This window comes from Erythrolamprus reginae, chromosome 6 (assembly GCF_031021105.1).
Source record: "Erythrolamprus reginae isolate rEryReg1 chromosome 6, rEryReg1.hap1, whole genome shotgun sequence".
Classification (NCBI taxonomy): domain Eukaryota; kingdom Metazoa; phylum Chordata; class Lepidosauria; order Squamata; family Dipsadidae; genus Erythrolamprus; species Erythrolamprus reginae.
Window position 1 is genome coordinate 53,768,847 of NC_091955.1, and position 27,404 is coordinate 53,796,250.

Consider the following 27,404-nt stretch of genomic DNA (forward strand, 5'->3'; position numbering starts at 1 on the left):
ACAAAGATTATGCCATAGTCTGATATTTCTATTACAGTATATCAAAAAGTAATAGACTTTTGTCACATTCGTAATTCCTCTAAAAACAGAGTCTGCTTATGCATCTTCAAAATTAATTTCATTTAAGGATCATTCACCAACACTAGGGAATAATATTAGCTTTTGGAACTCACAATATACTTTTTGATTGATCCCAAATTTATATGCTGCATTATTTAACTGGCTGGTATAATATCTCACCAATTATTATTACAGCTTATGCCTTTCTATACAGCCTAAGATCCCGATTATTAAGAATGTTTTTAAAAAGATTTCAAGACAGAAAGGAATCTTTCACTCAAGTATCATAATCCCATAGCTTGTTTCTTATTATCTAATGTGAGCTCACAGAATTGTGCATCGAAATATTTTAAGGAATTAATGGCTCTCCACCAGTCCTTTAACATGTAAAATGAGTAGGTTACTTGTGTCCAGTACATCCAAAAAGAGCCAGGATAAAATAAACATGAAGAGTTAGATATCTTGGAAAAAATCTGTCATGGGTTTGGGCTAATCATCTCCAGAAGAAATTCAACTTGATGCCTGAAATGTAAGACTTCTTGGAGAACTCAGCAAAGCCTGAGGCAGTGTTGATCTGAAGGAGTGCTCTCCATGGGTCAGAGCTGCTTTGCCGGCAAAGTGCAAACCTAGTTCACAATAGAACTGATCTGAAAAGTTGTAAGACAGCAGGGCCTTACTTGCATTTGTTGAAGTTTCAGTTACATCGGTGAAATTGTCTACTTTCTCATTGTTTAAAAAGGGTGGGGCGCCTGTTAAGGTAAATCCAAGATCTTAATTTCTAACAGTCTGATGAATAACAAGTACAGTAAAAACTGAAAGAGAGATATAGAAATACTGGTGAGGGATGAAATAGTATAAAACCACATATCAGATAAAAATAACAAGCATTTTCATGAAATATTCAGTCAATCAATAGTCAAACTTTATTACAGTAAAAAAAAATAATAATTTGAAACATTAGAATTGATAAAAGAAGACTGTACAATAAAAGCTTCTTCAATTAACTTTCTAATATGTGTATATTTGCAGAATCTCTTGACTTTGAACAATAGTTATTTTATATAAGGTTTTGAAGGGAGGAAGGTTTGTTATGCTGCCATAGCAACATAAGGACCAATACAAAGGAACATTTGTAGCTAGTGTCATCAAAATTCTGCTATTATTTTCCTTTCTGTGAGCTCAGAGATGACACCTCCAAATACCCCCCTCTTCTTGTCTTCAGGTTGTAAGGGGCTGGTATGGAAGAGTAAACTAAATCTGAATTCAAGCAAATTTGTATTTATACCAGGAGTTGAACTTCAGGGTTCAGAGACATGTGCTCTGGATCGGGTTCCACTCTCATTTAAGAAACAGATACACATCCTCCAGATCCTTCTAGATACATTGCTCATGCAGTCAGTTTCAGTTGATAATGCAGTCTGCTTGTGGGAAGAGAATAGTCCAACTCTGAAAGTAAGATGACTTTGAGAGCTGGACTACTGCTATGATCTGAGCTGGGAATGCTCTTGAATGACAAGAAATTCAACTGGCCTAATATGTGGCTACATGAACAGTTGCTGAAGCATCCTTAAAGCCCTTCATTATTTCTCATATTTGTTCTGTCTGGGTGCCCCCAGACTTCAACACCAACTGGAAAAAGCAGCCAGACACGCTGGTAAAATCAAAAGCACTTTATAGTTTGAAAAATAAACACAGAGAAAAACCTGTTCTTCCCAACAGGCAGGCTATGAGACTTCACAGCAGAGTCCTGATGGCCAGACAATACAGCAGACTTCTTGCTGGCACACCCACCACTGTAGAGAATAAGACCCACACCTTTTCCCCCCAAGGTTTCAGTATTCAAAGTCACAAACCAGAATTCCAAGACGCCAAAGATCACAGCCAGGTCCCAGGACTCCCAAAGATAATACTCCACAAGCCAGGAAGGGTGGGTCTGCCTTTTCAGCCTTTCCAGAGAGCACCACACCCAAACCCAGCTGTTGCCTCTTTAGTGCTGAAAGTACCTGGCTAATTGTCCCCTTCGTTGTGTTGCTCTTCTCTGCCGGAGATCGATTATTGCTTGTGCATTTTCATCTAAGGAATCCAGGCTGCTTGCTGGGGAGAGCTCCCTCTCGGGGGACTCTGGCTGTCCTCCCTCTCCCTCAGCCTGAGATTCCTCCTCCCCGTCTGCCTGAACCTCCTGTTCCTCATCCTCCCCCTCTGAGCAGGAAGCCGGCAGAGGATCAGCCGTTCCCTGAGGGGCCTCAGACGGAATCACAACAATATTGAACCAACTTTCTGATTCCCAGTCCTTATCTGAGCCCAACTCATTTTTTAAAGCAAATTATTTGCAAAACTCAACAAATGTATCAATATAATTTTGAGTTGTATTTGACAAACTCAATCTTTTAATGGAATTATCTATGACAGATAATTAATAAGCACAGCACACACACACATACACACAATACAAATTTCATGCAACATTAGTATTTAATTTCCACATCATAATTTTTTTTAAAAAAATACAATATAATTATTTATCTGGCAGGCAGAATGCTTTTCTTATGTCCAGCTGATAAGATTTCTGGAGTCACTTACATTTCAGCACCATGTGGCCTCAGACCCATGCATCTCATTTCACCCAAACAAGGCAGTAACTAGACCCAGCAACATCTACATTAGTTATGGATTTCTGGTTGGATTATCAGATGGGTGGCTGTGACAGAAGTTGCTAGTTGTGAGTCAACCTCCACTTGTGCACACTAAATGCATGTTCCCAACAAATAAATTATCTTCAAATAAACAAGAAAATAGAACAAGGGGAACCTTTTTGGCAGGAAAGCGAGAGATATAGACTAGCAATGTCAGGTAAGAAAATATCTTTGTCTCCATTATTTCTATATTTTTAATCAATATTAAGTGCTTAACTAAGTAATTAAAAGCACACTGTATTATTAACTGTAGGGAATGAGAGGAAGGCTGCCTGGGTAGGTAACAGATTGGTTTAAGTTTGGACAACTGACTGTTCAATATTCTGTGCTCATAATATTTATACATTCCTCTAAATTTTAGCCTAAATAATTATCTTTGTCTATTATCTAGCATATTTTCATAAACCTGAACATATTTACATTGAATCCAGTGGGACTCTACAAGAACTGTAATATAGAAATTCAGATCACTTACTTTGTGGATTCACTATTAGACATTTTAAAAGAATAAATGCCTATTGAATTCATATTAATTTATGATTTTTTTTCTTGCCTCTAAAATGTCTAGTCTTTATCAGATCACATACACGTGACACATCAATTATTTAAGTTTTTAATTTTGTGCATCCAACATCTGAAACTTTGCTAAGTATTCTATGGCCCACATAAATAAATAAAAGGGAAAGAACAATCTTGACATATTTTATAGCACAAGACAGATATTTGGAAGAATAAATCCTGAGTGCTGAAGCATTTCAAATCCTTTTTATCTGACCAGTCAGTGACCTGATGACTATTTCCTCCCTCTAAGTAAGGTTGTGACCCAGGTCTTAGAGTGCAAAAGACAGATAATTTTAGTAACAACTTAAAATTCAAATAGATTTAGCTAAAAGGAGAAGGAAAGGGTCAGGTAAAGAAGTAAGAATGTTTGATTAAAATAATGCTTATACATTATAAAAACTCTTCTAAACAATAGATAAATTCCTATAATTTATTTTTCTCAATTCATTAATTCTCTCAGTCAATTAATTCCCAACATAGTTATTTTCTGCTGTTTATCTATTTTATATTATTTTAAATCTAGAAACAAAATCAGTTGCCATTTAAAAATTTTTTTTTTAAAAAAATAGTATATGTCTATTTACTTATCACTTTGCAGAAAAGCTTTAAAATCTTCTGCCTTTCTTCATTCTTAAGCAATACAAAATAATCACTTTTATGCTTTGGAAAAAAAGCTCCAATTTTCTTTGAAGGACATGTTTCCTCCAACATAAAAAGCAAATGAAGGGGGTCATTCTAGACTTGCATTAAGAATATGAAGGATTTAAATGCTGTCATTCTAATAACCCAGTTATTTAGTTGCTAGCTAAATAAATGGCATTTTGTTTGCCCTGAGTATTCTTACCAGGAAAATGTATACCATCCTCTGCATAAAAAAATAGATTAGCTAATATTATTAAGTATTACTATTTAGCTTGGCTAAAGTGTCTATTCCTACTTTTTCACCTATGGAATTTTGATGTGAATCTTTTTTGGTATTTGTGCTGAGCTCCGAGTCTACAGAGAGGGGCAGCATACAAATCTAATAAATTAAATTAAATTAATCAATTACAAGTGGTACAAAAAGTACGCATTTTGTTGTGTAATTCCCTAATAAGTATATACTGACAAAGGATCAGAAGATAAATTATTTATTTATTTATTTATTTATTTATTTATTTATTTATTTATTTATTAGATTTGTATGTCGCCCCTCTCTGTAGACTCGGGGTGGCTAACAACAATAATAAAAACAGCATATAACACATGAATTTAATGAATTTATTAATAATAAATTTTAGGGTGGCATATATAGGCCACCGACTTTTAACTAGCTGATATATTCTTAAGCTTTTTCTCCTCAAGAGGATTTTTTTCCTGCTGAAATTTTTATGACATTGTAATATTGTTCCATTGCCTGCAATTTCTTCCCTCCATTTTGCTAGTATAGTTTAAGAAGTAGTTATGAGAAATTATAATTTCAAATGATTCAAAAACCATTTCTAATAGAATTATATATGAATATACACCTACGTCTCTAATAAGGATTAGAATACGGTAAAAAAAGGGTATGGCTACCTGATGAAGGCAAATAAGCCCAGAATAGATCTATAGTAGTCTCCTTTCCTTTTCATTATCAGCAAAAATATGTTACATAAATATATATATATATGTATGTTACACACACACATTGTGTGTGTCTGTGTGTGTGTGTGTCACATGTTTTAGCTGAATTTGAAAATTAAGGGAGACTAGGATAGATCTATTCCGGCCTTGTTCTGGCCTCATTAGCTAACCATACCCTGACTGGGATTTGTACTACCAGCCTTTGCCTTATAAGGCAGAGAATTAACCTCTAGATATATGCAGGGGTGGGCAGCAGGCAGGATGGGGTGGCACGCAGTTCCACCAGCAGAAATGAAGATGTGTGCGCAGCTCCAGCTGATCGGCTAATCCTGGATTACTGGGCTTGCCTTGGCTCTCCCTTTTTTCCCTGCTGCTGCATCTGCGCTCCTTGCTTTTTTCCTCTTTCCTCCTTCCTGGCCTCGGACGAGCTTCCTTCTCTCCTGTTCAACTCCACTCCAGCCTCACGCAGCCATCGTGAGGTACAATCAGAAGGCATGGGTGGAAGTGGCGCTGGCAGCATTTATGCTTTTGGCAGCACCCGTTCACCTAGCTACCCAGCCTGAGGCGGGAGGAAGGAGAGCATGGGAAACACAAATCAAATTATCACCCCAGCGAGCGACACTAGTAAGGTTGTAAGTTGAGGACTTAACAGTTCACAGTCCACCTGGTCACATGGCTGGCAAGCCACTCCTATCCAGTCACATGACCATTAAGCCACACCCACAGTGTGGCAGTAAAAGTTTTGGCTGCCCATTGGATATATGCAAATTTAAATATATATATGTAATTGGAAACATCAAACAAGTATTTCACTTCATGTGCCTAGGGAAGTCAGTAAGACCACTAAAATGTAATTATGAGATAAAGGGACAGAATTAAAAAGATAAAGAGATATTGAACAAAGAGGTAATTATTTCACAAAGTTATTTTCTAGAGAGCTACTTGCATTTGCTTTCCCAAAGCTCTTTTCACATCCTAGTGTATGTTCTGTGTCTAGTCCAATACTGTTGTTTCCCAACAAATTGTTTTTGTAATGGTGCAGTTGCTCAGTTTGAAACTCTATAGCTGAATCTGTGCTTTGTTTTCCCCCCCAAGATGTATTTGGGTTTTTTAACTTAACTGCACAAAATCACCTATTAAGGTCAGCCTTTGACAGGTTGTTCAAAGACAGGAGAAGAGAAAGAAGGCTAGTACTGAATGTTCTCATTCTCCAAGAGCTAGTGCATATTGCTAGCATATAATGAACTAACCATCTGTTGCTTTGAATCAGTATGATTCATTTTGCATGAGGAGAATTAATTCATCCAATAGCTTTTGGACAGTATTGTTGGGGTACCTATTTTCAGAAATGTAATTTTGATGTAGACTTTTTCTTTTACATGTGAGCAGAACTTGGTGAATGCAGAGACTGTCAATAAAACTCATCTAATAAAAGGAGATATCAAAATTTTTAATCGCCTTTTCCTTTTTATAACACAAGGGCCTATAGCTATTCATTTTTATTTATGTAATGCGTTAGAGTAGTACAGGAGGATAAATGCCATTATAAATCAGAGGTTTTACTGAAATGAATACAATTAATTTTATTACAAAATTATTCTGTACCGCTCAAGTCAAAACTAAAGCAAAGAATGTTAATAAAAATGCATCTTGGAGCAAATAAAACTATATAATTAAATAAGGAATAAAGTGAATGTTAGCAAAAAAAAAATCTGATTTAACCTATAGATGACCTGGTGCTGTTTGTTCAGATGACAGCTCTAAAAGTGTACACGGAATATTCCCTTGTAATACAATGATTTGCCGCAAGCCCTGACCTACTGACTGTTAGGGAGCAGTCCTGAATTGGCCCTTTCTCTGATATTGTGACACTGCTTCTGTTGCCTCGATTGTGACCTCTGATTGAAAGGAACTCCTGGGACTTCTGTATAATAAGCATGACTCCTGACTCTTAGCCAGGTCTGCCTTCGTAGATTTTTGTCAGTTTTCTAGTAGGCCAAACTATGCTGAAATTTACTTGAACTGTCAAAGTGCTCTGTGCATTTAGTGAACTCTTTAAATTATATTTTTTACTGTTATTATTGTTTTAAAGACATGCATTTTGTAAAAAGGAAAATATTATATGTACTATATAAATCAATTTCTTAGTTTGTGCATGTGTATGAAAAACAGACATAAGAGAGATTTATTATACCACAGCTTTAAACTGGGAATGCTTAAACTCCTAGCTATTTACAATTTTTCATGGTTTTATTCAAACAATAAAACCAATTTACAAAGAAAAGTAAATAAAACCTCCCAAAAATCTCTTTGTGCCTATTAATAGTAACCATCTATAAATCAAAGGGCTTCACCTTCCTAAATGATAAAGGGAGGATACCACATGAATGTTTAGAGCTAAGAAATTCCAGAAGGATAGAATCATTATTATGGTGAAAAATTATCTCCCACTCTTCCCCTAATTTTAGATAGGGAAAACTTTAATAACCCAGCCCTTCACATGTAAACAGATAGTTTGCTTCTCTTGGTTTAGTTTGAATTTAAGTTTTTGTTGTGAGTTTGTTTCTTAATGTTCCTTATATTGAAACCTCATATGCAGCAACAATATAACAGTAATTTAGCAGATAATTCAACTCTTCATTTTTGAAAAAATAATTGTATTAAATATTTTGAATGGAACAATAAAAGTAATACAAACTAGAAGGGATAAAAGAGAGAGGGGGAAGAAAAAAGAATAGATACATATATTCATACCTATTCCTACTTCCCTCCCCAAAGAAAACAACTTCTCCCTCTCAACATGAGGTATAACATCAATAATAAAGTAATATAGATAATATAGCAATGTAGTATAGTAATAATATAGAGCCATGGTGGTGAACCTATGGCACCTGTTCCAGAGGTGGCACACACAACCGTCTCTGAGGGCACGCGAGCCGTAGCCGTAGTTCAGCTTCACTGAGCATGCAAGCACATCTCCTGTCAGCCAGCTGGTCTTTGGGTCTCTACTGCACTTGGGGGGCATGTGCAGGGGGCATGGATACATACATGGGATATGTGCAATGATGCACATGTGTGCAGGAGTGAGGCACATGCAGGGGCAACATGCATGTGGGGGAGGCTGCACATGCATGCATGGGGCATACGTGGGTGGCATGAGTGCATGCACTTGGTCTGGAAAAGGTTAGCCATCATTGATATAGAGCCACTTTGGTCTAGTGGTTAAGGCACAAGTCTAAAAACCAGGAGATTCTGAGTTAAAATCTTGCCTTAGCCATGAAAAACAGAACATGAGCCAGTCATTCCCTCTTAGACCAACCCACCTTTCATGGCTGTTGTTGGGGAGGATTATTAGGTTTGTTCAGTATCTTGAATTATTTGTAAAAGTAATAAACAGAGTAAATAAACAAACAAATTTCTATGACCTCTTCATCTCCTTTTAACTAATATAAAACTCTTCACCCCATAGTCCATCTCTTAACAACAGGCAATTCAAATAGATAATTTCTTCAATCCAGTTATTAGCAAAAGATTCAAATTCAACAGTAAAATTTAAAGTTTGAAAAGCTAAGCAATAATTTCTTTGCCCGTCTGTTCATTTGTGACCAATTCACAGAGACCCGACAAGTCCTTGCAGGTTTTTTAGCAAAAATTTTCAGAAGTGGTGAAAGTGACTGCCCAAGGTCACCCAGCTTCCTTTGTGACCAAGATAATGCTTCTATGCCTTTCTTGGCTGAGTCTTCTCACTTTCAAAAAAACAGGCTTCATGCCTATTCTGGACTACTAATTATATTAGATATATTAGAAGTGAAGAACTATAGTTCAATTCTTGTTTGGTATTTAGTAGAATTTCAATAAGAGATGGGTTTCTGCCGTCTCAGACTGGTTCTGTAGATTCAGTAGCGGGAAATTCCCATTTGCCAAACAGGCAACGATGGCCGGCTGGACACATCCCTGAATTGGCTCTCTCAGTGGTGCAATAGGCACCACCATCTTATTTTTCACTTTTGCACATGTGCAGAAGCTATTTCTTGCTCTCGCACATGCACAGAAGCTGGGTTTTAGCACTGCTTATGCGTGTGCACCCACAGAGTGCATGAGGAAGCAAAACGGCAGCAAGGTAAGTCAGAATCCACCCCTGATCTCAATGCGAAGTTTTAAAATCTGGATAAATATATATCTAAATAAATACATATCTATAAATCAGATTAGACAGTATCTACACTTACATCTGCAAGATTCAATGAAGGGAGGAAGCAAAATGAATTCATAGCTGTGTTATTCATTCCCAACTTGCTAAAACATAGTAAGGCCAAGAATATGCAATTGAACTAGGCCATATCACTCTGACACATATGCTGTCTAATAAAGCCATTCAATTGTAATCAGACTTACCTTTCTATGCAGTTTCTTACAGATGTCAAAGCTTTTCTGATCCCTTGAGATAGATTATACTACATTGTTGACAATACTGTAGGCAAAATGCCATTTTCAGTTGTAATAAGATCCCACATTTTGGAAATTTCAAAAGAAATAACCAAAATTAGGATCCAGCAATAGATTAAAGTTATGAGTCCTCTTACTATAGTACTTTTTTGTTCTTTCAGGCATAGTAATTATTTTCTGAAAGTGCAAAAACATGTACTGGTGCAAATTTGTTTGCCCGAACCATTTGATATCTGCAATACACATATCCTGTTTATATTGTGTATGTTATACATAGACTGTAGATAGCTTTATACTAAGTGTACTCATTTCCCAGTTTACAGTATTGACTTTAAATCATTGTTTTATAATGTAATGGTACAATAAAAAGGATATTGGATAGATGTGATTTTCTTATTTAATTTTTTAGATACATAAACACTTTCCTTAATGTAAACTTTGTTTTCAAAATCTGCAGTCACTATGAGCAAAGTATAAACCACTTTTATAAGTAAAAAATCTCAATTACTATGCTTTGCTTTCAGACCACAAATAAGATTCTGCTGATACCTATCTTCTTTTTTAATGCAACCTCAAGCAAGCTGAGATTTTTGTTGTTGCTGCTGCTGTTAAATTAAATATAGATCTAGATGTTGGCACAGCAGTACAAGGCTGTGAAATTCATCCAGGATGTAGAAATTAAATATCTACTTTCTTTATTAATCTTATTCTGGCAGCAGTAGCATTGATATTTGTGTGGGTCATAAATTATTCCTAGAAATCAGAAAATTTAAATAGCTCCTATGTGGTTACCATATACACATTTTTATTCAGCCTTTCCCTGTGCCACTCCTTTGTACAAAGATCTATTTTGATTTTTTAACTAGTTTAGCTTCAGGAAGATTGTTATACTGAAACATTCATCTTAGATAGTTGTGAATCAATACTGGAAAATATTCATTACCTTGTTTGATACATATCACATCAATATATTGAGTTAAGATTAATGTACAGTATCTATAAAAAGAAAACTTTGAATTCTTATTCTGTTGATAGTATTATCAGAACATCTACAACTGTAGGTTGGTGGTACACTCCTATAAATATTTACTCAAAATTGAATTCACTGGCATTTATTCCCAAATCAATCCATATGAGTAGCTCTCTGGTATTTTGTTTATTTAATCATGTTTCTAATTTGTAATGCACCTATATTGAATGTGTTAGAAAAGATTTTTGTATGGTTGGATGGAGCAGAATGTTTGCAAATGTGGATTGGAATCCTGAGCAGCTGGCCAAAAGAAAACCAGCACTGAGTATAAAGAAAATTTTTTATGTCCTTAGACCAAATTTCCAGAGTAGGTTACTATAATCTTTCTGCACTACTTCATTTAAATAACTTTTTTTTAAAGTTTTTTTTATTCACGTACAGACATTTTCACATATTAACAGTATCATCTCAATCTTTAATATATTTTCTATATTTGTCTTATTGATTTATTAGTTCAAGGTTGCTTTTTTACCATTCTCCCTTCCTATTTCATACAGCCCTTCCTTCTCTTTCTTCTTACTTTCCCTTCTTCTTTCTTCTTCTAACCCTACTTCCCCTTCCCACTCTCCTTCTCTTCCCTACTTCCCCTCCCGTCCTCTCTACTAACTCTTTTCATTCCTCCTCCTTTCTTCTTCTTACTCCTCTTCCTCCTTCCTTTGCTGTTCTGTCCAATTCTATCATATATCCAAAATTCCCTATCCAAATTATTAGTTTCTTTTACCACTTCTTCTAATTCAACTTGTAACCCATTATATAACTACTTAATCATTTTTTCATCACTCCCTGTCAATATCTCATCTAATTCTGAAGTTTCCATCATAAATCTATCTTGTTTTTTATTGTTTCCAATCTTTTGTATTCTTCGTCCATCTCTTTTTGTTTTTGTCTTGTTTGTTTCTTCTGTTTTTTCATATATGTCATTACTAGTCCTCTAGTATATGCTTTACAAGTATCCCACAAATTTTTTAAAGAAGTATTTTCTTTCTTATTTTCTTTAAAAAAGAAAGTCAGTTCTTTTTCCATATATATTTGAAAGTTTTTTCATGTACTTCTCTCTGGATCAGTGTTCATCTTGGTCTTTCTTTGTCCTTTCCATTTCAATATAATTGGATTGTGGTCTGCCCATATATTTGGATCAATTTCAATAATTTCTATTTTAGTCAATAATTCTAGTGACATCCACATCATATTTATTCTTGACCACGACAGATGTCTATTTGAATATAATGTGTATTGTCTTTCTTTCATATTTCTCTGTCTCCATGTGTCTTATAAATGTTAATTTGTCCATCATTGTAAAAAATGATTTTGGAAGAGTCTCTGTTTCTTATTTACTTTGGTTGATCTATAAAATCCAATTCTTTATCTACAATTGCATTAAAATCTCATGCTATATATATAACTTCATTTTCATATTTGATTATTTTTTAATGTAATTTTCTATAAAATTCTTCTTGATGATCATTTGGAGCATACATTGCTACTATCAGTACTTTCTTAAAGTTCATTATTATTTCAACCATTAATATTCTTTGTTCTAAGAAGTCTTCATATATTATTTTTGGTTGTATTTCTCATTTAATATATAAAACCACTCCTCTTATGGTTTGATCTGCTAACAATGTATATAATTTTCCAAATTCTTCATGTTCTAGTTATTTTCTATGTTGTTTTTAATATGTACCTGTAAACAAATAATCTCAAATTTTATTTTTTCTAAATTATTTACTAACTTTACATATCAACTTTATATAAAACAACAGTTTCTGATGACAAGAAAAAAGCAATCAAAAACAGCTAAAATATAAAATGTCTTTATTTCTTTTGATATTCCAAGTTTTAATAGAGTGTTTTCTAGCGTATAATCATGTGAAGACATTAAATATTCCCACAGACTGCCCTGAAACAAGTGCTAGGCATCTTACTTGATTTTGAACAGTGTTCCAAGTTCACACTATAAAAAAATCAGGAATTAATTAGGATGTTCATTGCAACACCCTTCACTATATGTTTTTCATATTATACAATTAGCTAGAGGATTCAAGTCCCTGGACTGGCTAAAAAAATAAAAGACATCTCCATATATGCATATGTAGGATATAATACCACATATTCCAATGTCAATTTTTTCATTCATAAATGGAGTTTTCCCAGCTAGCAGTATGTCATTTTTCAATATCTCCTGCATTTCCGAAGCAATGTCTGCACAGGAGATTATCTCACTTCTGTCTGGTACTGTATCTAGTTCACACATATTTAGCTATCATGGTTTCCTTCTTCCCATCCTTCTGTTTTACAAATTCATCTGTTGGGTACAAGTATCAAATTGGCTAGGTTCTGGTTTTCTCCCTCTTTATTTTGTATGTTAGTAAAGAAAAGTATATCCTTTAAAGTTGTACTGTTATTGCAGCCTGTTGCTTATCTCCTACATTCTTGCCCACCCCTATTTCTATTCTTTATTTTGATTTGGCTAGGAATAAGGTAGAAGTGATATGATTCTATGCATATCCAGACTTGACTGTAAAAAATGTGACTTCAGTAACCGAGTTGTCGAAGCGTGGAACTCATTACCAGACTCCATGGTGTCATCCCCAAACCCCCCACACTTTACCCTTAGATTATCTATGGTTGACCTATCCAGATTCCTAAGAGGTCAGTAAGGGGCGAGTACAAGTGCACTAGAGTGCCTTCCATCCCCTGTCCTATTGCTCTCCTATATCTCCTATTCCTTTCTTCTGTTCCTACATCTCTTCTTCTATTATTTCATTGATATATTCTATTACTATATCTTCTTTTCTATTCTTTCTTAGATATATTTTACTATGAGTATCTCCTCTATAACCTTCATCATGTATTTTACTATGTGTATATACAGTATATATATACCCACTAAAACCCTCATTGTGTATTGAACAAAATAAATAAATTAAAATAAAATAAATAATAAATGGGCAAATTGTGGAGAAAACAGGAAGATGGAGGAATATCTTGGGGCCTAGTGAGAACAGGAGTGTAGAAGGTGAATAAATGGCATCATTAAGATTTTCATAGGTCTTTTCCTTGGAGCAGAAGTTAAATCTCAGTTGATTAATATCACCATTAGAGGGGAGCTGCCTTCTTTTATGATCTGAGGAAAAATCTTTGCACATTTGTAATGTAAATGGAATTCTATTCTTTTTGTCTTTATATTTTAAAGGAAATAATAAGAAATAATAACAGTTCTTATATAACAATACATACACAGATAGAGAGATGGATGTTTCTATATGGAGGATCATTCTGTAAATGGACATTGTAGTGAGATAAAAAAAGAATTTACATGACCTATTGCAATGTGCTCTGCTTGAGGCTGTTCATGAAGCTACAGCTTGTTCAATATGCAGCGGTAATGAATGCCACTCTGTACAGTGCTGCATTGGATGCTACTTGGCTTCCAAATGCAATTCAAGGTTGGGTTCTTACTTACCAAGTTCTGTATGGCATAGGGTCTGTATACACGAGAGACCGCTTGTCTCTAGTTGTTTCTGCTTGACCAGTCATTCCAGCCAGGTGGTTCTGCTCCTGGTTCCCTCCATTAAATATTGCCGTCTTCTGAGGCTGAGCATCTATACCTTCTATGATGTGACCCTCATGTTCTGGAATAGTAACCCTGTTCACCAGAGAAAGACAGTGCTTTTTCTTCTAGGGTTCCAGAAAACTTTGAAAATGTGGCCTTGGTGGCGCAGTGGTTAGAATGCAGTACTGCAGGCTACTTCTGCTGACTGTTGGTTGCCTGCAATTTGGTAATTCAAACCTCACCCGGCTCAAGGTTGACTCAGCCTCCCATCTTTTGGCGGTTGGTAAAATGGGGACCCACTGTGAAATAGTATTTAAGTCTAAGTGCTATTGCTATTGTTATTGGTCTCAGGCCTGGGATTAATATTTGTTATTTATTTAATGGCCCCTGTTTTATTTTGTGGGTTTTGTTATTAGAACATATTAGTCTGGGTAATCCATTGATTTAATATTTTTAAATGTAATATTAATTATGCACAAATTCAAGATGGCTTACTATACCATAACCATATATACAACATCCACCTTATTTGGTGTCTTCCACAAATATAGATCAGTATTCAATATATCTCCCCTCCGCAGGTAAAGGAGAAGAATTTTCTCACTTAGATTTTGCAACAGAGAGGATACAAAGAAGTAAAGAACGTACATGCCAATGGCTTTATACACAAGTTTGGGATTATGAAGGAACTAGTCCCAAAACTGAAAAATGGTGAGATCATTGTTTTTAAGTTAAATGTTTGGATTTTTCTAATATTGCATGTAATACAAAACCCATCTTAATTATTCTAAAAGAAATACAGTTCCCCCCAGGGGTACTATTACTAAGTTTGAAATGTGCTCCTGTTAAGAATTAATTTAATAAAAATTTCATCTCATTCTGCCAGTTTTTAAGCTATTGCTATGACACAACAGCATGGAGTATCTCTTCCATATAACCCTGAACATATTTTCTGTTAGAAACTAGAATATTATTTATGAATAGTGTAGGACAAAAAACATTTCCCTAGTTTTTAAATTATGGAGTGAATTTAAATAATTATAATTTTACAGCCAACTACATATAATAAAGGATGCTGTGATATGCTAAAATGTGGTAGGTGAAGTTTTTGAACTAAACATGGACTAAGCAATAGTCAGTAGCAAAGTGAAGGACTAAATTTGAGTGGAATATGAAGAAAATTAATTAGATCAAAAATAGAAATATTTTTATTCTTTAAAAATCATATAAGTATTCATGTTTCTATAGGTGAGAAAACACTTTTTCTTTTGATTCCATTGCTTTTTTTAACTATTATTTTAAATCAGGAAAAAATATTTGAAGCAAAATATGTCTTGACCAATTATATGGTATGTATGTCTTAAGATGAGGTATAGATATTTCTGCTGTGTTCTGTAAAAATGTAGAAAATCAACTTATAATCTTTTCAACTATATTTTAAATGATAACAATTAAATGAAGCATTAACTTTGAAAATAATTGTTATGGTTATATACTATTGTTCAAATCAAATACAGTGTTCCCTCGATTTTCGCGGGTCTGAACTTTGCGAAAAGTCTATATCACGTTTTTCAAAAAATATTATTAAAAAAATACTCTGTGGGTTTTTTGCACACCAAGGGTTTTCTGGGGCTGCCCGATGTACAATACTGAGCATTTTAACTCTCCTCCCCCCCTCCACTTCAGCCATCCTGCTTCTTTAAATAAAAGCTCCATTTCCGCACCAGCCTTCCGATCCCACCCCTTTAATTCTCAGAGCATTGGTACGCTCCAATTGAAGCCGAGCCTTTCTGCCGCTCGCCGCAGCAGCAGCAAAGCCCCATGCTTGCTGCCCCGTTACCCCTGTGGATTCTGGGGGTAAGTAAAACCAGGAATAGAGAAGGGAGGGGGAGGAAGGAAGGAAAGAAAGGGAGCATCTCTGCTTCGCAGAAATTTGACTTTCATGGGTGGTCTTGGAATGTATCCCCCGCGTAAGTCAAAGGAACACTGTAATATGTTTTTTTGCCTGAACGTATATTTCAGATGATGAAAAAAAACTAGATTAAAAATTTATACTTTTTTCATGTTGGCATTTAGTTCTTGAAAAAGAATTCATTTAATTCTTTTCCATGAATGAAATTTGAATTAAATTATCTTTGCCTATAATTGCATATGAATACTTGTTGGTGTGCTGTTTTTTCTTTAATCTTTTTAAAAAAATCTTTAAAAATATTATTTTAAAAAATGTTATTCCCTTATACAATTTGAATGGTTTCTAAACTGTAATGAGTTATTTCTGTACACCTACGTGGCACACAAATAACTATGGGATATATTAGGATCATATAAATGTTATAATGGATTCTGTTACTCTGAATATGATGGTAAAGCATTTTAAAGAAAAAATTATGTTCAACAACTGTTAAACACATCTAACAAAATCCAGGATTATTGCAGCAGAGGTACACTTCAATTTATTAGTGAATTTGAGTTATGGTTTGAGATTTTTCTTACTGCTTAGTACTAGTAGTACCAAATTACAGGTAGTGCTCAAGTTACGACTACAATTAAGTCCAAAATTTATGTTGCTAAATGAAACATTTGTTAAGTGAGTGTGCCCCATTTTACAACTTTTCCTGCCAGTTGTAACATGGTTGTTAAGTGAATCTGGATTTCCCATTGACCTTGCTTATCAGAAAGTTGCAAAAGTCGCTCATGTGACCCCAGGATACTGTAACTGTCATAAATACTTGCCAAACAGCTGAATTTTAATCATGTGACGTTTGGAATGCTGCAATGGTTGTAAGTGTGAAAAACAGTCATAAGTCACTTTTTCCAGTGCTGTTGTAACTTTGAATGGTCACTAAATGAACTGTTGTAAGTCAAGGACTACCTGTACTTATTTGTTTTGGTTAAATTGTTAAAATATATATATTTAAGACAGAAGCCAAATTTGTTAATGATAGCATATTAAAATATTAACATTTTAATAACCAATATAAGGAGCTTTACAGTCTAAATGAGTGGTTCCCAACCTGTTTTTGGCCGTGCTCCACCTAAGCATCTCTAAAACCTAGAGGCCTTCCCCATCCCCCATGACATATAATTCTTATTATTCAAAAAGTGAACTCACACAGAGGAACCCTAAAAGGCCATTAGCTGGGTTTAAACAAAGTTCCAATTGCCCCCATTAAAAATGAAATTGCCCCCCTTGTGGGGTGTGGTCCCTACATTGAAACCAGGGGGCTACCTCTAAATGTCTTTCCTCAGCATTAATTCTATTGGTAAACTTACCAGCAAGTAAACAAATGCACTCTTAAGTCAGGAACCAAGAACTGTAACTACTTTTGTGTGTGCTCAAGTAGAATTTAGATTTATCACGCAGTCTCTATATAAAGCTAACTACTTTTGAAATGTAGATATAATGTAGAATAAGTTATAGGTGGTTGCTAAAAATCATAGATATACATTTCTAACTCTGTGAAGCTGTTTAACTAGGGAGACAAGTATATCCAACTTTAATTAGCTTGGATGCATGTTGGACTCTCATTGATGTTGTACTTATTTTCTATTCACTGTAGTAAGCATTTCTTACCTGAGATAGATCCAGAAGTTCTCAAGGGAGGAAGAGTACAGCTTGTGGTAAGATACTTTTTCCATAATAAAAGATTGCAATAAATGACTAAGACTGTATCCCTTGCATGCTTATCAGCACTAATAACAATAATTATTTGTAAATGAAGAAGTGTAGAACTATATTGTGATAATGCTGAAATATGTATTAAGTGCTTAGGTTCTAATTCCTGTAATTTTATAACTTTTTACAATGTCTAACCACTTTGTCACCATTTATTAAATTTTAAATTTATATAAATTTCATTTCTGATTTCAGGGAGACATGTATAAACATTCCTATCATAGCTATCAGAAATTCATAAGCACTAGCTCCTAGTGTATTTGTTTTCAACTTGTACTTTTTAAAACTCTTTGGAACAAAATTCAATTAACTGGCTTCCAAAAGGAACTATTTAATAAAAAATACATACATTTGTGAACTATTTGCATGAGTTAATTTTCCAGGTTTTTTTTAATTATCCATGGAATCCTACAATAGAACATTGTAAAAATTCTCAAGGAGTACAAAACAAGAACATGAAAATGAGCAGGGAAAAGAAGATTTTTTTTTGCCGGAATTTCTAAGTAAACACTGAAAACCAGAAAATAATGCCAGAAATTGTGATAACGTCAGTATGGGATGCTGCAAAAGACGTAAATGTAAGCCAGTTGCCAAGCATGCAAAATACAGTCATGTGACCACAAAAGGGATGAAACCATTAGAACTTAGAAACTAAGATAAATAGATGGGGTCCATCATAATGTTGAAAGGTCTCTAAGCAACTGGTCATTAAGGAAGAACTTTGTTCGCTATGCCATTTGTCTGGTAAACTTACAAGATTCATTTTTCTTGCCATGTATATGAATACATCTGAACTAGAATGTGTTGTTTCTCTATCTTATATAATATGTGTGGGTATATGAGTATATGGTTTGTTTGTTTGCATATCATGTTTACGTAGTGTATATTGGAGGTGGTGATCCTTTGAGCTGTATGCAATCAAATTTCATTTTAATGTATAAATTGAAAAATTTATATATGTGTACGTATTCACATTAATGTTTGCACAGACACTTTCAATCAGGGGTGTCAAACTCATGTCATCACAGTGACATCACGTGATGTATCGGGATATTTTTCCCCCTTTGCTAAACTGGCCATGGGTAATGTCAGCATGTGATGTATCTGGCCCATGGGCTGGTAGTTTGACAGCCCTACTTTAGATTCAGAGAGGGAATCTTGACTTCTTGACTTCCTGTGTACTTTTTTTATATTTTGCTCATGACAAAATATTTTTTGTAGTAATAATTTTTTGTTGTGTTAATGCTTTACAGACAGTTTTAAAGGAACAATAGGGAACAGTGATGATTCAAATTTATGACCAATACCTCAAAACCAGGGGCAGATTGCCATTACTGCTGCTACTGGTGTGCTACGCACGCAGTTTTGGTTCTCTTGTGTGTCTACACGCACGTCCCAGCATGTTTTTGCTTCTGCACATGCACAGAAGCAAAAGAAATCACTAAAATCTCACACGTGCGTGTGCATTCTCTCACAAGATTTTGCTTCTGCGCATGCACACAAAGCAAAAATACACTCGGATGTCCACGCACACATGCAAGAGAATCGAAGCTGCACACAAAGGGCACTGTTCGCTACTGGTACACCATCCTCTACCACAGTGTTTCCCAACCTTAGCAACTTGAAGATATTTGGACTTCAATTCCCAGAATTCCCCAGCCAGCATCTGTTGGCTGGGGAATTCTGGGAGTTGAAGTCCAAATATCTTCAAGTTGCCAAGGTTGGAAAACACTGCTCTACCATGCTGCTAGCAACCCACTACTGCTCAAAACTATATGCAACCCTATTTCAAAGTTAGGACAGCTGCGGTGCCAATCTCTTCCCTCCCATCCCATCTGCAATGCTTGTGCTGGTTCCCCATGCCTCCATTTTCAAGGCCCCAACCCTTGCAGAATTGCGATCACTTTCAGAGCTTTCTGTTAGACAGTGGGAGGCTGCAAAACTCTCCTGCCTTTTCTCTGGCTTTGGGAAGCCGTCCCTTGCATAAAATGCAGCTTCAGGAAAACCTTTCCAAAACCTTTCCCTTCCTTAAGCCCCCAGCTCCGTCCCTCAGACAGCTCCATTTCTTCAATGAAAAAACAAAAAAATATCTTTCTTTTCCCCCTCCTCCCCTCTTGCCCCAAATTAGGTACTAAAACTAAACTCTCTTTGGTTTGTGATATATATTCCTTTTAAAAACCTTACCTTGACTCCAGGCTGAAGACTAGAGGAACAAAGTGAGGAAGGAAATATAATATGTCTGCAGTTTTTTCCCCTAAGGAAAAAAAAATCATCTCTTGAAAGTTGTGCAACAAAATGGAGGACTCTGGGTCCTTGCAAGCTTTAGCTGTCTGCTTTTAAGTCCTAACTGGGTTTGTACAGGGAGTCAGAAGGACATGTAAAGCTTGCAATTCCCAGCATCCTCCATTTTGTTGCACAAGTTGAAAATGAAGAGTTGTTGTTTTTTCATTTTGTTTTGTTCTTCGATTTCAAGGGGAAAGTGCAGAAAGAGTTTATTTCCTTGCTCACTTTGTTCTTGGAGTCAAGGTAACCTGGGTCTTTGTTTTAAATTATGTCAGCTTCTAATAAGGTAGGAAACTTGGTGGCCATCAAAAGAATTGTCTGCAAACATATTGGCAGCCTGAGCTCATTTTAGGAATACTGTATATTTTTATCAAGTAAGCCACCGTAAGTCCGCTGGAGAAGGGCGGCCTAAAAATCCAATCAATCAATCAATCAATAAAATATCAATACATTCACATGTACATTTTATGGTGGCACTTATTTTGCCATAAATATTAATTCACACATAAATGGATATTTATATCTGTATGTACACACATACAGATTTCATAAATACATATAGCTTTCGATTTACCACAGTTCATTTAGTGACTGTTCAAAGTTACAATGGTACTGAAAGAAAGTGGCATGACCAATTTTCACACCTATGATCATTGCAACATCCATGTGGTCACATGGTCATAATTAAGATGCTTGGCAACTGACTCATATTTATGACAGCTGCAGTGTCCCAGGGTTATATGATAATCTTTTGGAATCTTCCGCCAAGCAAAGTCAATGGGGAAGCAAGATTCACTTAACAACAGTTTGACTAATTTAACAACTACAGTGATTCACTTAATAACTGTGGCAAGAAAGGTCATAAAGTGGGGCAAACTCAATTAACAAATGTTTCACTTAGCAACAGTAGTTGTGGGCTCAATTGTGGTCATAAGTTGAGGACTACCTATATTACATTTATGTCATATACTGTAGGATTTTTTGTAGAAATCAAATTAATACAGATTTTAGCTTCATAAGATATGATCTTATGTGAAAGTACTGTAATTTTTCTTTTACATAGAAATATAAATTTGCTTATACATCTATACCAATAATTCTATAATCTAAATATCTGTATTTATATATCACCTATATCTATATGAATATGTCAGAATTTAGTTATATAGTGTAGGTAAAACAACTTAAACCACTATAGAATTGATAAAACAGAGACTTACATAGGATTAAGTGGACATATGACAACAAGAATCAGATATAACATTTCTGGCATTCAATTCCAACTTTAAATTACAGACTGCCCAGTAAATGATCTTAAGCTGTTTAAGGTTTCATCAGTTGTCTGCAAGATTTATTTTCTTCAAAATTACAGTACTAAAATGTTGTCTTTTGTTGCTGCGCTGATTCTGATCACAAACCACAATTTTAAGATCGCCTCCCATTTACCAAAATGCTTTGACATAGTGCATTTGTTCAGAATGGGCAGCAATAAAGGATTGTGGGATCATTCTGAAGAAGATTGTTTGACAGAGCTGGCTTGTTTATTTGAGAGTAATGTGAGCTGCATTCAGAAAATGTCATATTTTGTTTCTTGATTGTGTACATACTCTCTCACTGATTCCAGACAAGCCCTGTAAGGAGAGAAGATACGGATTTAGAGCTTGTTTCCCTGACCAGTGGAAGTACTTTGACTCAGACCAGAGAAAAAAATAATCAGCCACACAGACACTCTGCAGAATCTTCAAGTAAGCTGTGTTTTTTTTAATAATAGTAGATACAATTCAAATCACCTGATTAGTTTCCATGTAGTATATAGAAGTATATACAGTATAGCTTCCATTTAGTAGCGTGATCAAGTTTTTGCTTTGGATTCTGCCCTTCTTTGAAATGTTATTCTGTTTATGTTATGTATATATAGGGTATTTAATATATATATATACATATACTGTATATATATGTATATATGCGCAAATTTAAAATATACATAGACTTGAAAAAGTTTTATTTCTGCATTTCTCTAGCATATGTGTGTTAACTAATTAAATGTATCTAGAAAAAAGGGGAAATCTGTAAGTTTATATGTGCCTATATCTTGCCTTGTAAATTCAGTCGTGAAAAATTAGAGTTGTCAATGATTTTGTTTAACTTGAAAAGTGTAATTTAATTAGTTATTCTTGTAGAACTTACCAAATACTTGATATTTAATTTCCTAAGTCAAGTACTTATCTCATTTTTAAGCTTTTTTAAGTCCTAAAACCATTTGCTTTTTGGCAGCTTTCATTTAAATAAATGGCACATGTTCATGTGCTTTGCTCTTAATGGTTTAAATAATCATTATTTATAAATAAATGGCAAGACTAATTTTTATCATTTTAATTTCTACAGAATGTAATGAAGTGGCAGCTGCAACAACTCTTTTTTAAACTTCTTATAATTTTGATTTGCAAGTGAGAGCCCAAACAATTATATTAGGAGCACTGGGGAGCATGCATGAGCCTTGTGATTTTGTTTCAAATTTCATATATGTGCATGTGTGTATGCACACAGGCATACACACACACACACACACACACAAACAGTCTCTCTCTCACACACACTATCAATAATTAGCCTGTTACTTCAAAAAAAATATTGTGGAGATAATTGCTAATGAATAGATATTTAATTCCTTTATTTGGAGCTATCCCAAATGTTTAATAAGTGCTAATAAATCCTAATTAATAAATCCTAAGTGCATTGCTGGTAAGTCTTGAGAACCAGAATGAATTTACTTCTGAGAAATTATGGCAAGGATTACACTATATGGAATAGTACTTTCCAAAATACTTTCATACTATTTTTTTAAGAATATAAAACTCTATAAGTACTTTGTTTTGCTTCTGCCACTGTTAGGTAATTACAATTATTGTCAATGCAGATAGTACTTCCATCAATAGAAAATCATATGCATTATATTAAATGAGACATACTGAAGTTTGGGGATAAAATTCTTCTTTAAAGAAAAAAAATCTAGTATCGTCAAAGATATGCTTATTTGTAGCAGAAACAACCACCTATCAATATCTTCTGTTTTCTTATGAAGCATTAAGAGCAATTTCAATACGCAAATAACTTATGTAAGGAATATATTTTATTACTTCCCCATTGTAATTTAAATTAGTACTATATTTTGAAAATAGAGAAAATAGAGTAGATACATAATATTAAATTGAAATTGTAAATAGCAGGTACTTTAAATATTAGTGGAATGGCAAAGAGCTAAACATTTCATGTATTCAATCCAAAGAAAGTAATTTTTTATCTTGTTATCTAATCAGAATCCATATCCATACTTATATAAATTTTTGAATGAAATCCAGCAGGATTTTCTCCTTTCTCCTTTCAATGTAATAGGAACTGTTGGGAATATAGCTGTACTCTTCCACAATTATCTTTCATTTCAGTATCTTTTTTGAAGATGTCTTCATGAGTTATATTTTGTGGTTTTAAATTTACATGGTTATCTTATAGCTCTTGAGACCAGATGTTGGTGTTTGTTTTTTCTTTTCTTTTGTAAATGAAAACAGTTCTAACTTTATCCAAAGGATAGGAAGTAATTAGCGTAATAGATGGACAAAGAAACAATTTATAACTATATAATATTTGTAACAGGTAGCAACATGTAGTGACAAATAAGGAATTCCTATTTTATGCAGAAACAATAACCTTGAGGGAGGGGTTAAGATTATACTCTTTCATAAGAAAATATTTTCAAAATCTCCAATGAAGTTCCTCCCTTTTTTTCCAATATACCGATATTTTGAAATTTTACCAAATTTAAAATTATGCCTTAAGATAAAGAACGTAACTCAATTATATTTTCTCACTTGGCATAATTAGAAACCTCATCAAAGATATTATCCAATATTAGTATTTTACATTACTGACCAACTCTTTGTACAGTATGTAGTTTCCTGTGTGATTCTAATAATTTCAATGAAGTGTTTACTGCACATCCAGAGTTGTTCCTACCAATGTTCTAGTGCATTATATTTATTTTCAGTGCTTTAGAATTAATTTTAATGCTATTTTGTATTTAGTAGAGATTTCATTGACCAACAGACAATGGATAAAACCCACCAAGAGATAGCAGCAGTGTTAACAAATGTGGAAAATAGAATCTGTTTGGAGCTTAGTTACTTGGAAAATTTATTCCATAAGACTTACGGCATTTACAAACATGTAGTTCAGCTACTTATAGAGATGAAAACCAGGTATTGAGTGTTGTTGCTTGCAGCTATTGCATATCAAGTTTCTTTTAAATGTAACATGGGAAGATGATATTCATAGGGATATAGTTTGGAAACTAAATACAGCACTTGGTATCTCTGGAAAGCCCTCTCTTCACATGGCAAATTCATTTCCCATCTGATTGTAGTTTTTTCAATTAAAATAAATTGAATGAGAAGGTGACATGCTGCAATCTTTAACTCTATCTTTGTTTATAACAATGCTTCTGGATGGTTCACTAAGCCTGTTCTTCTACCCACTGCCTGTTGTCTCTTTATTCTGCAAATTGTCCTCTTCCAGCAAACAGTTTTCTCAAACAGACACACTGAAAACATGGAGAAGAAGAAACAGCAATTACTATAAGGAGACCAGTAGATACTGAAAGACAGAAAAACAAATGGGTGTATAAGCCAGTTTTGAAGCCCTGACTATAGAATACTGCATCTAGAATTGCCTAAAAATACAATAGTCATCAAATATATAGATTGACTTCTTAGTTTATTTTTCCAATTTTTTCCTTTACTGCAGTTTTCTATAATAAGCCATATTAAATGGATATACTGCCTAAAAGGTAAGTGTAGACTGGCATGTTGACCTGCTAGCTGGTTGGTCTGAGGAAGGGAAATTACAATAAACAATTGTGCACTAAGTGAAAATTATTTAGTATCATAAGAAAGAAAATACTTTTTGCTGATGTTATTGTTTCTTGCACATTAAGATCTTTATTTTTTAAACTGAAACTTTAGAATACCATCTGGAAATGCAGTATTTTACTTGAAGTCTAATGTATATAAATTGATCATGGTTTCAAAGCTGAATTCCTGTTCATAATCTATCATCAATAAATCTTATTCAATGTATATATAGAATTCCAATTCCATATTGGAATATGCCAACCTTACCAGAAACAAAACTTTAGTAAACTTGGAGTGCATTCAATGATATCTATATACATAGATACAGTATATATAGAAGCCCAAATTCCATAGCTTTAAAAAGGTAAAGGTTTCCCTTGCACGTAAGCGCTAGCTGTTCCCGACTCTAGGGGGTAGTGCTCATCTCATTTTCAAAGCCAAAGAGCCAGTGCTGTCCAAATATGTCTCTGTGCTCATGTGCCCGGCATGACTAAATGCTGAAGGCGCACTGTTACCTTCCAACCAAAGGTGGTCCGTATTATTCCACTTGCATTTTTACATGCTTTTGAATTGTTAAGTTGGCAGAAGCTGGGACAAGTAATGGGAGCTCACCCCATTACGTGGCACTAAGGATTTGAACCGCTGAACTGCCAGCCTTTAGAGCAACAAACTCAGGGGGATAATGCTTACAGCAGCAACAGACCACAATAACACTTTTCATCATCTTGATCCACAACATCTCTATTGACACTTAGGGTTTTTTCCACTGATCAGAAAAGCTGTGACACCAAATGTAGAAAGTCTCCATTTGATATCTATCCACCCTGTTGTATGCGCTATTTGTTACTCATGTTACCTTGATTTTTCTTTATGGGTTAATATAATGCCCAAATCTGTGAAATTGATTGTAATTGTACGGAAATTACAAAAAAAATAATAATGGATAAAATCTTTTTAAAGATGATTAAAGTATATGTTTGCTTATTTTTTCAGCTACTTCTGAACAGTTCAAGTGCAACTGAAACTATCAAAAAGCATTAGGTTTTAGGAAGTAGCAGTTAAAGGATTAAAAATATGAAGACAATTTATATATAAATACTTGGTTAAAGTAATATATATTTATGCTGTTGCATGAAAGATTGTTCAGTATTAAGTACCTTATTGTTATCCAAAATTTTTCTTGTTTCAGTTATGCTGAATTGTGTTACAATTGTACTAAATATTTAAAAATCAACATTTGTGATCAAAGTTTTTAAATTAATAAATGATTTAAATGGAGTTTGGATGCTGTGTCCCAATGAAACCTTACTGAATAACAATATAAAAGTATTCTGGAAAGTTGTTGTTTTCCCACTAAGCTTAAAGGAAGATGACTGGATTCAAATGTTGTCATTTGAATAAAATTTTCTGTTTCTGTAGAAAAGGATACACCTTCACCTGAGAAATCACAACTGAGCCCTGCCCACAAAGAACGAATATCATTTCGAGATCATCCAGTTCAACTCAGTGCTGGATGGGGAAGTGGCAAAAAGAAAACAAAGTTATTGAAATAGTAATTGACCTTCAGCATTTAAACCTAAATGCAATTTCTTCTCAGTTGGCATATGAATTATTATCATGTTTTAATCTCCTAGATGCAAAGAATTTAAATATTGTGTCTGCTGTATTTAATTTTACTCTCTGTGATTTTCCAACTTTTCATTTTTGTAAATGCTAAATAAATAAATGTTACTGAAATTTATTTTTGCAATGCAATTTAAACTTCAAAAACATATCTACAATTATAAACAAGTGATACATAAATGGAAGAATACATTTGGAAGAAAACATGCAATAATGGGTATATGATTTTATAGTAGTGTACAGTTTTAATTAGCTTGAATAAAATACTTGTATTAAGACAGGTTTGTTCAAATTATATATCAAAAAGTAGTTAAAAATGGTCCCCAAGTCTAGATGTTTTGCTTGGCTACTGTGTAAATGAGAATATATAACTGTTAGGAATATGTATTTATAAAGAATAAAATATTAAATGTCATATCTCTCCACACTATAAATACATTTTGTGTACAGAACTGTTCAGTAATTACTCATGGTACAACACATCTAGATAAAATTGAATGAGTACATTCTTACAATGCATTTAAATTCAGCAATGTTAAGTTTTATTCCATATTGCTAAATTATGTTCATTCTGTGATATTCTGGCAGACTTTTTATTATCCAAAAATAAATTGTTATCAAAAACTACACAATTATTTTGGTCTACCCTAATGATTATTTGTATTTGTTAAAATCTTGGTTTTTTAATCTCATAATAGTTTTTTCCATTTCTATGAAATGATATTCTAACTGAAGCAATATGTTGGTTAGTGCAGCAGAAATTAGTGATAAAGACTGAGGCAGGGATAATTACAATGAATCATCATCATCTATATTTGCTTACATAAAATTGCATTCCATATTCAAAATTGCTAGCAAAATGAAAATCAAGGATGACCAAAGATACTGATCAACAAAATAAGTATGATATCCATATACTGTATAGTAGTATGGCTGTATGTAAAACCTATTGTTCCTTTCCTGATAC

The 27,404-nt window shown here is 34.1% G+C and overlaps 1 protein-coding gene across 3 annotated transcripts in view; it reads left to right on the forward strand.

Moving 5' to 3' along the window:
- Window positions 1-27,072, forward strand: part of LRRIQ1 (leucine rich repeats and IQ motif containing 1) — a 128,714-nt gene extending 101,642 nt beyond the window's left edge. For 2 of the 3 annotated variants that reach the window (XM_070755774.1, XM_070755775.1), the window contains exons 24-27: window positions 14,533-14,662; window positions 17,512-17,572; window positions 21,535-21,655; window positions 26,234-27,072. In XM_070755774.1, coding sequence (XP_070611875.1) covers window positions 14,533-14,662; window positions 17,512-17,572; window positions 21,535-21,655; window positions 26,234-26,367 — 446 coding nt within the window. In that variant the 3' untranslated portion in view covers window positions 26,368-27,072. Of the gene's footprint in view, window positions 1-14,532; window positions 14,663-17,511; window positions 17,573-21,534; window positions 21,656-25,807 lie in introns of all 3 variants that reach the window. The other variant, XM_070755776.1, reaches the window with a different exon arrangement.
- Window positions 27,073-27,404: the final 332 nt, after the last annotated feature.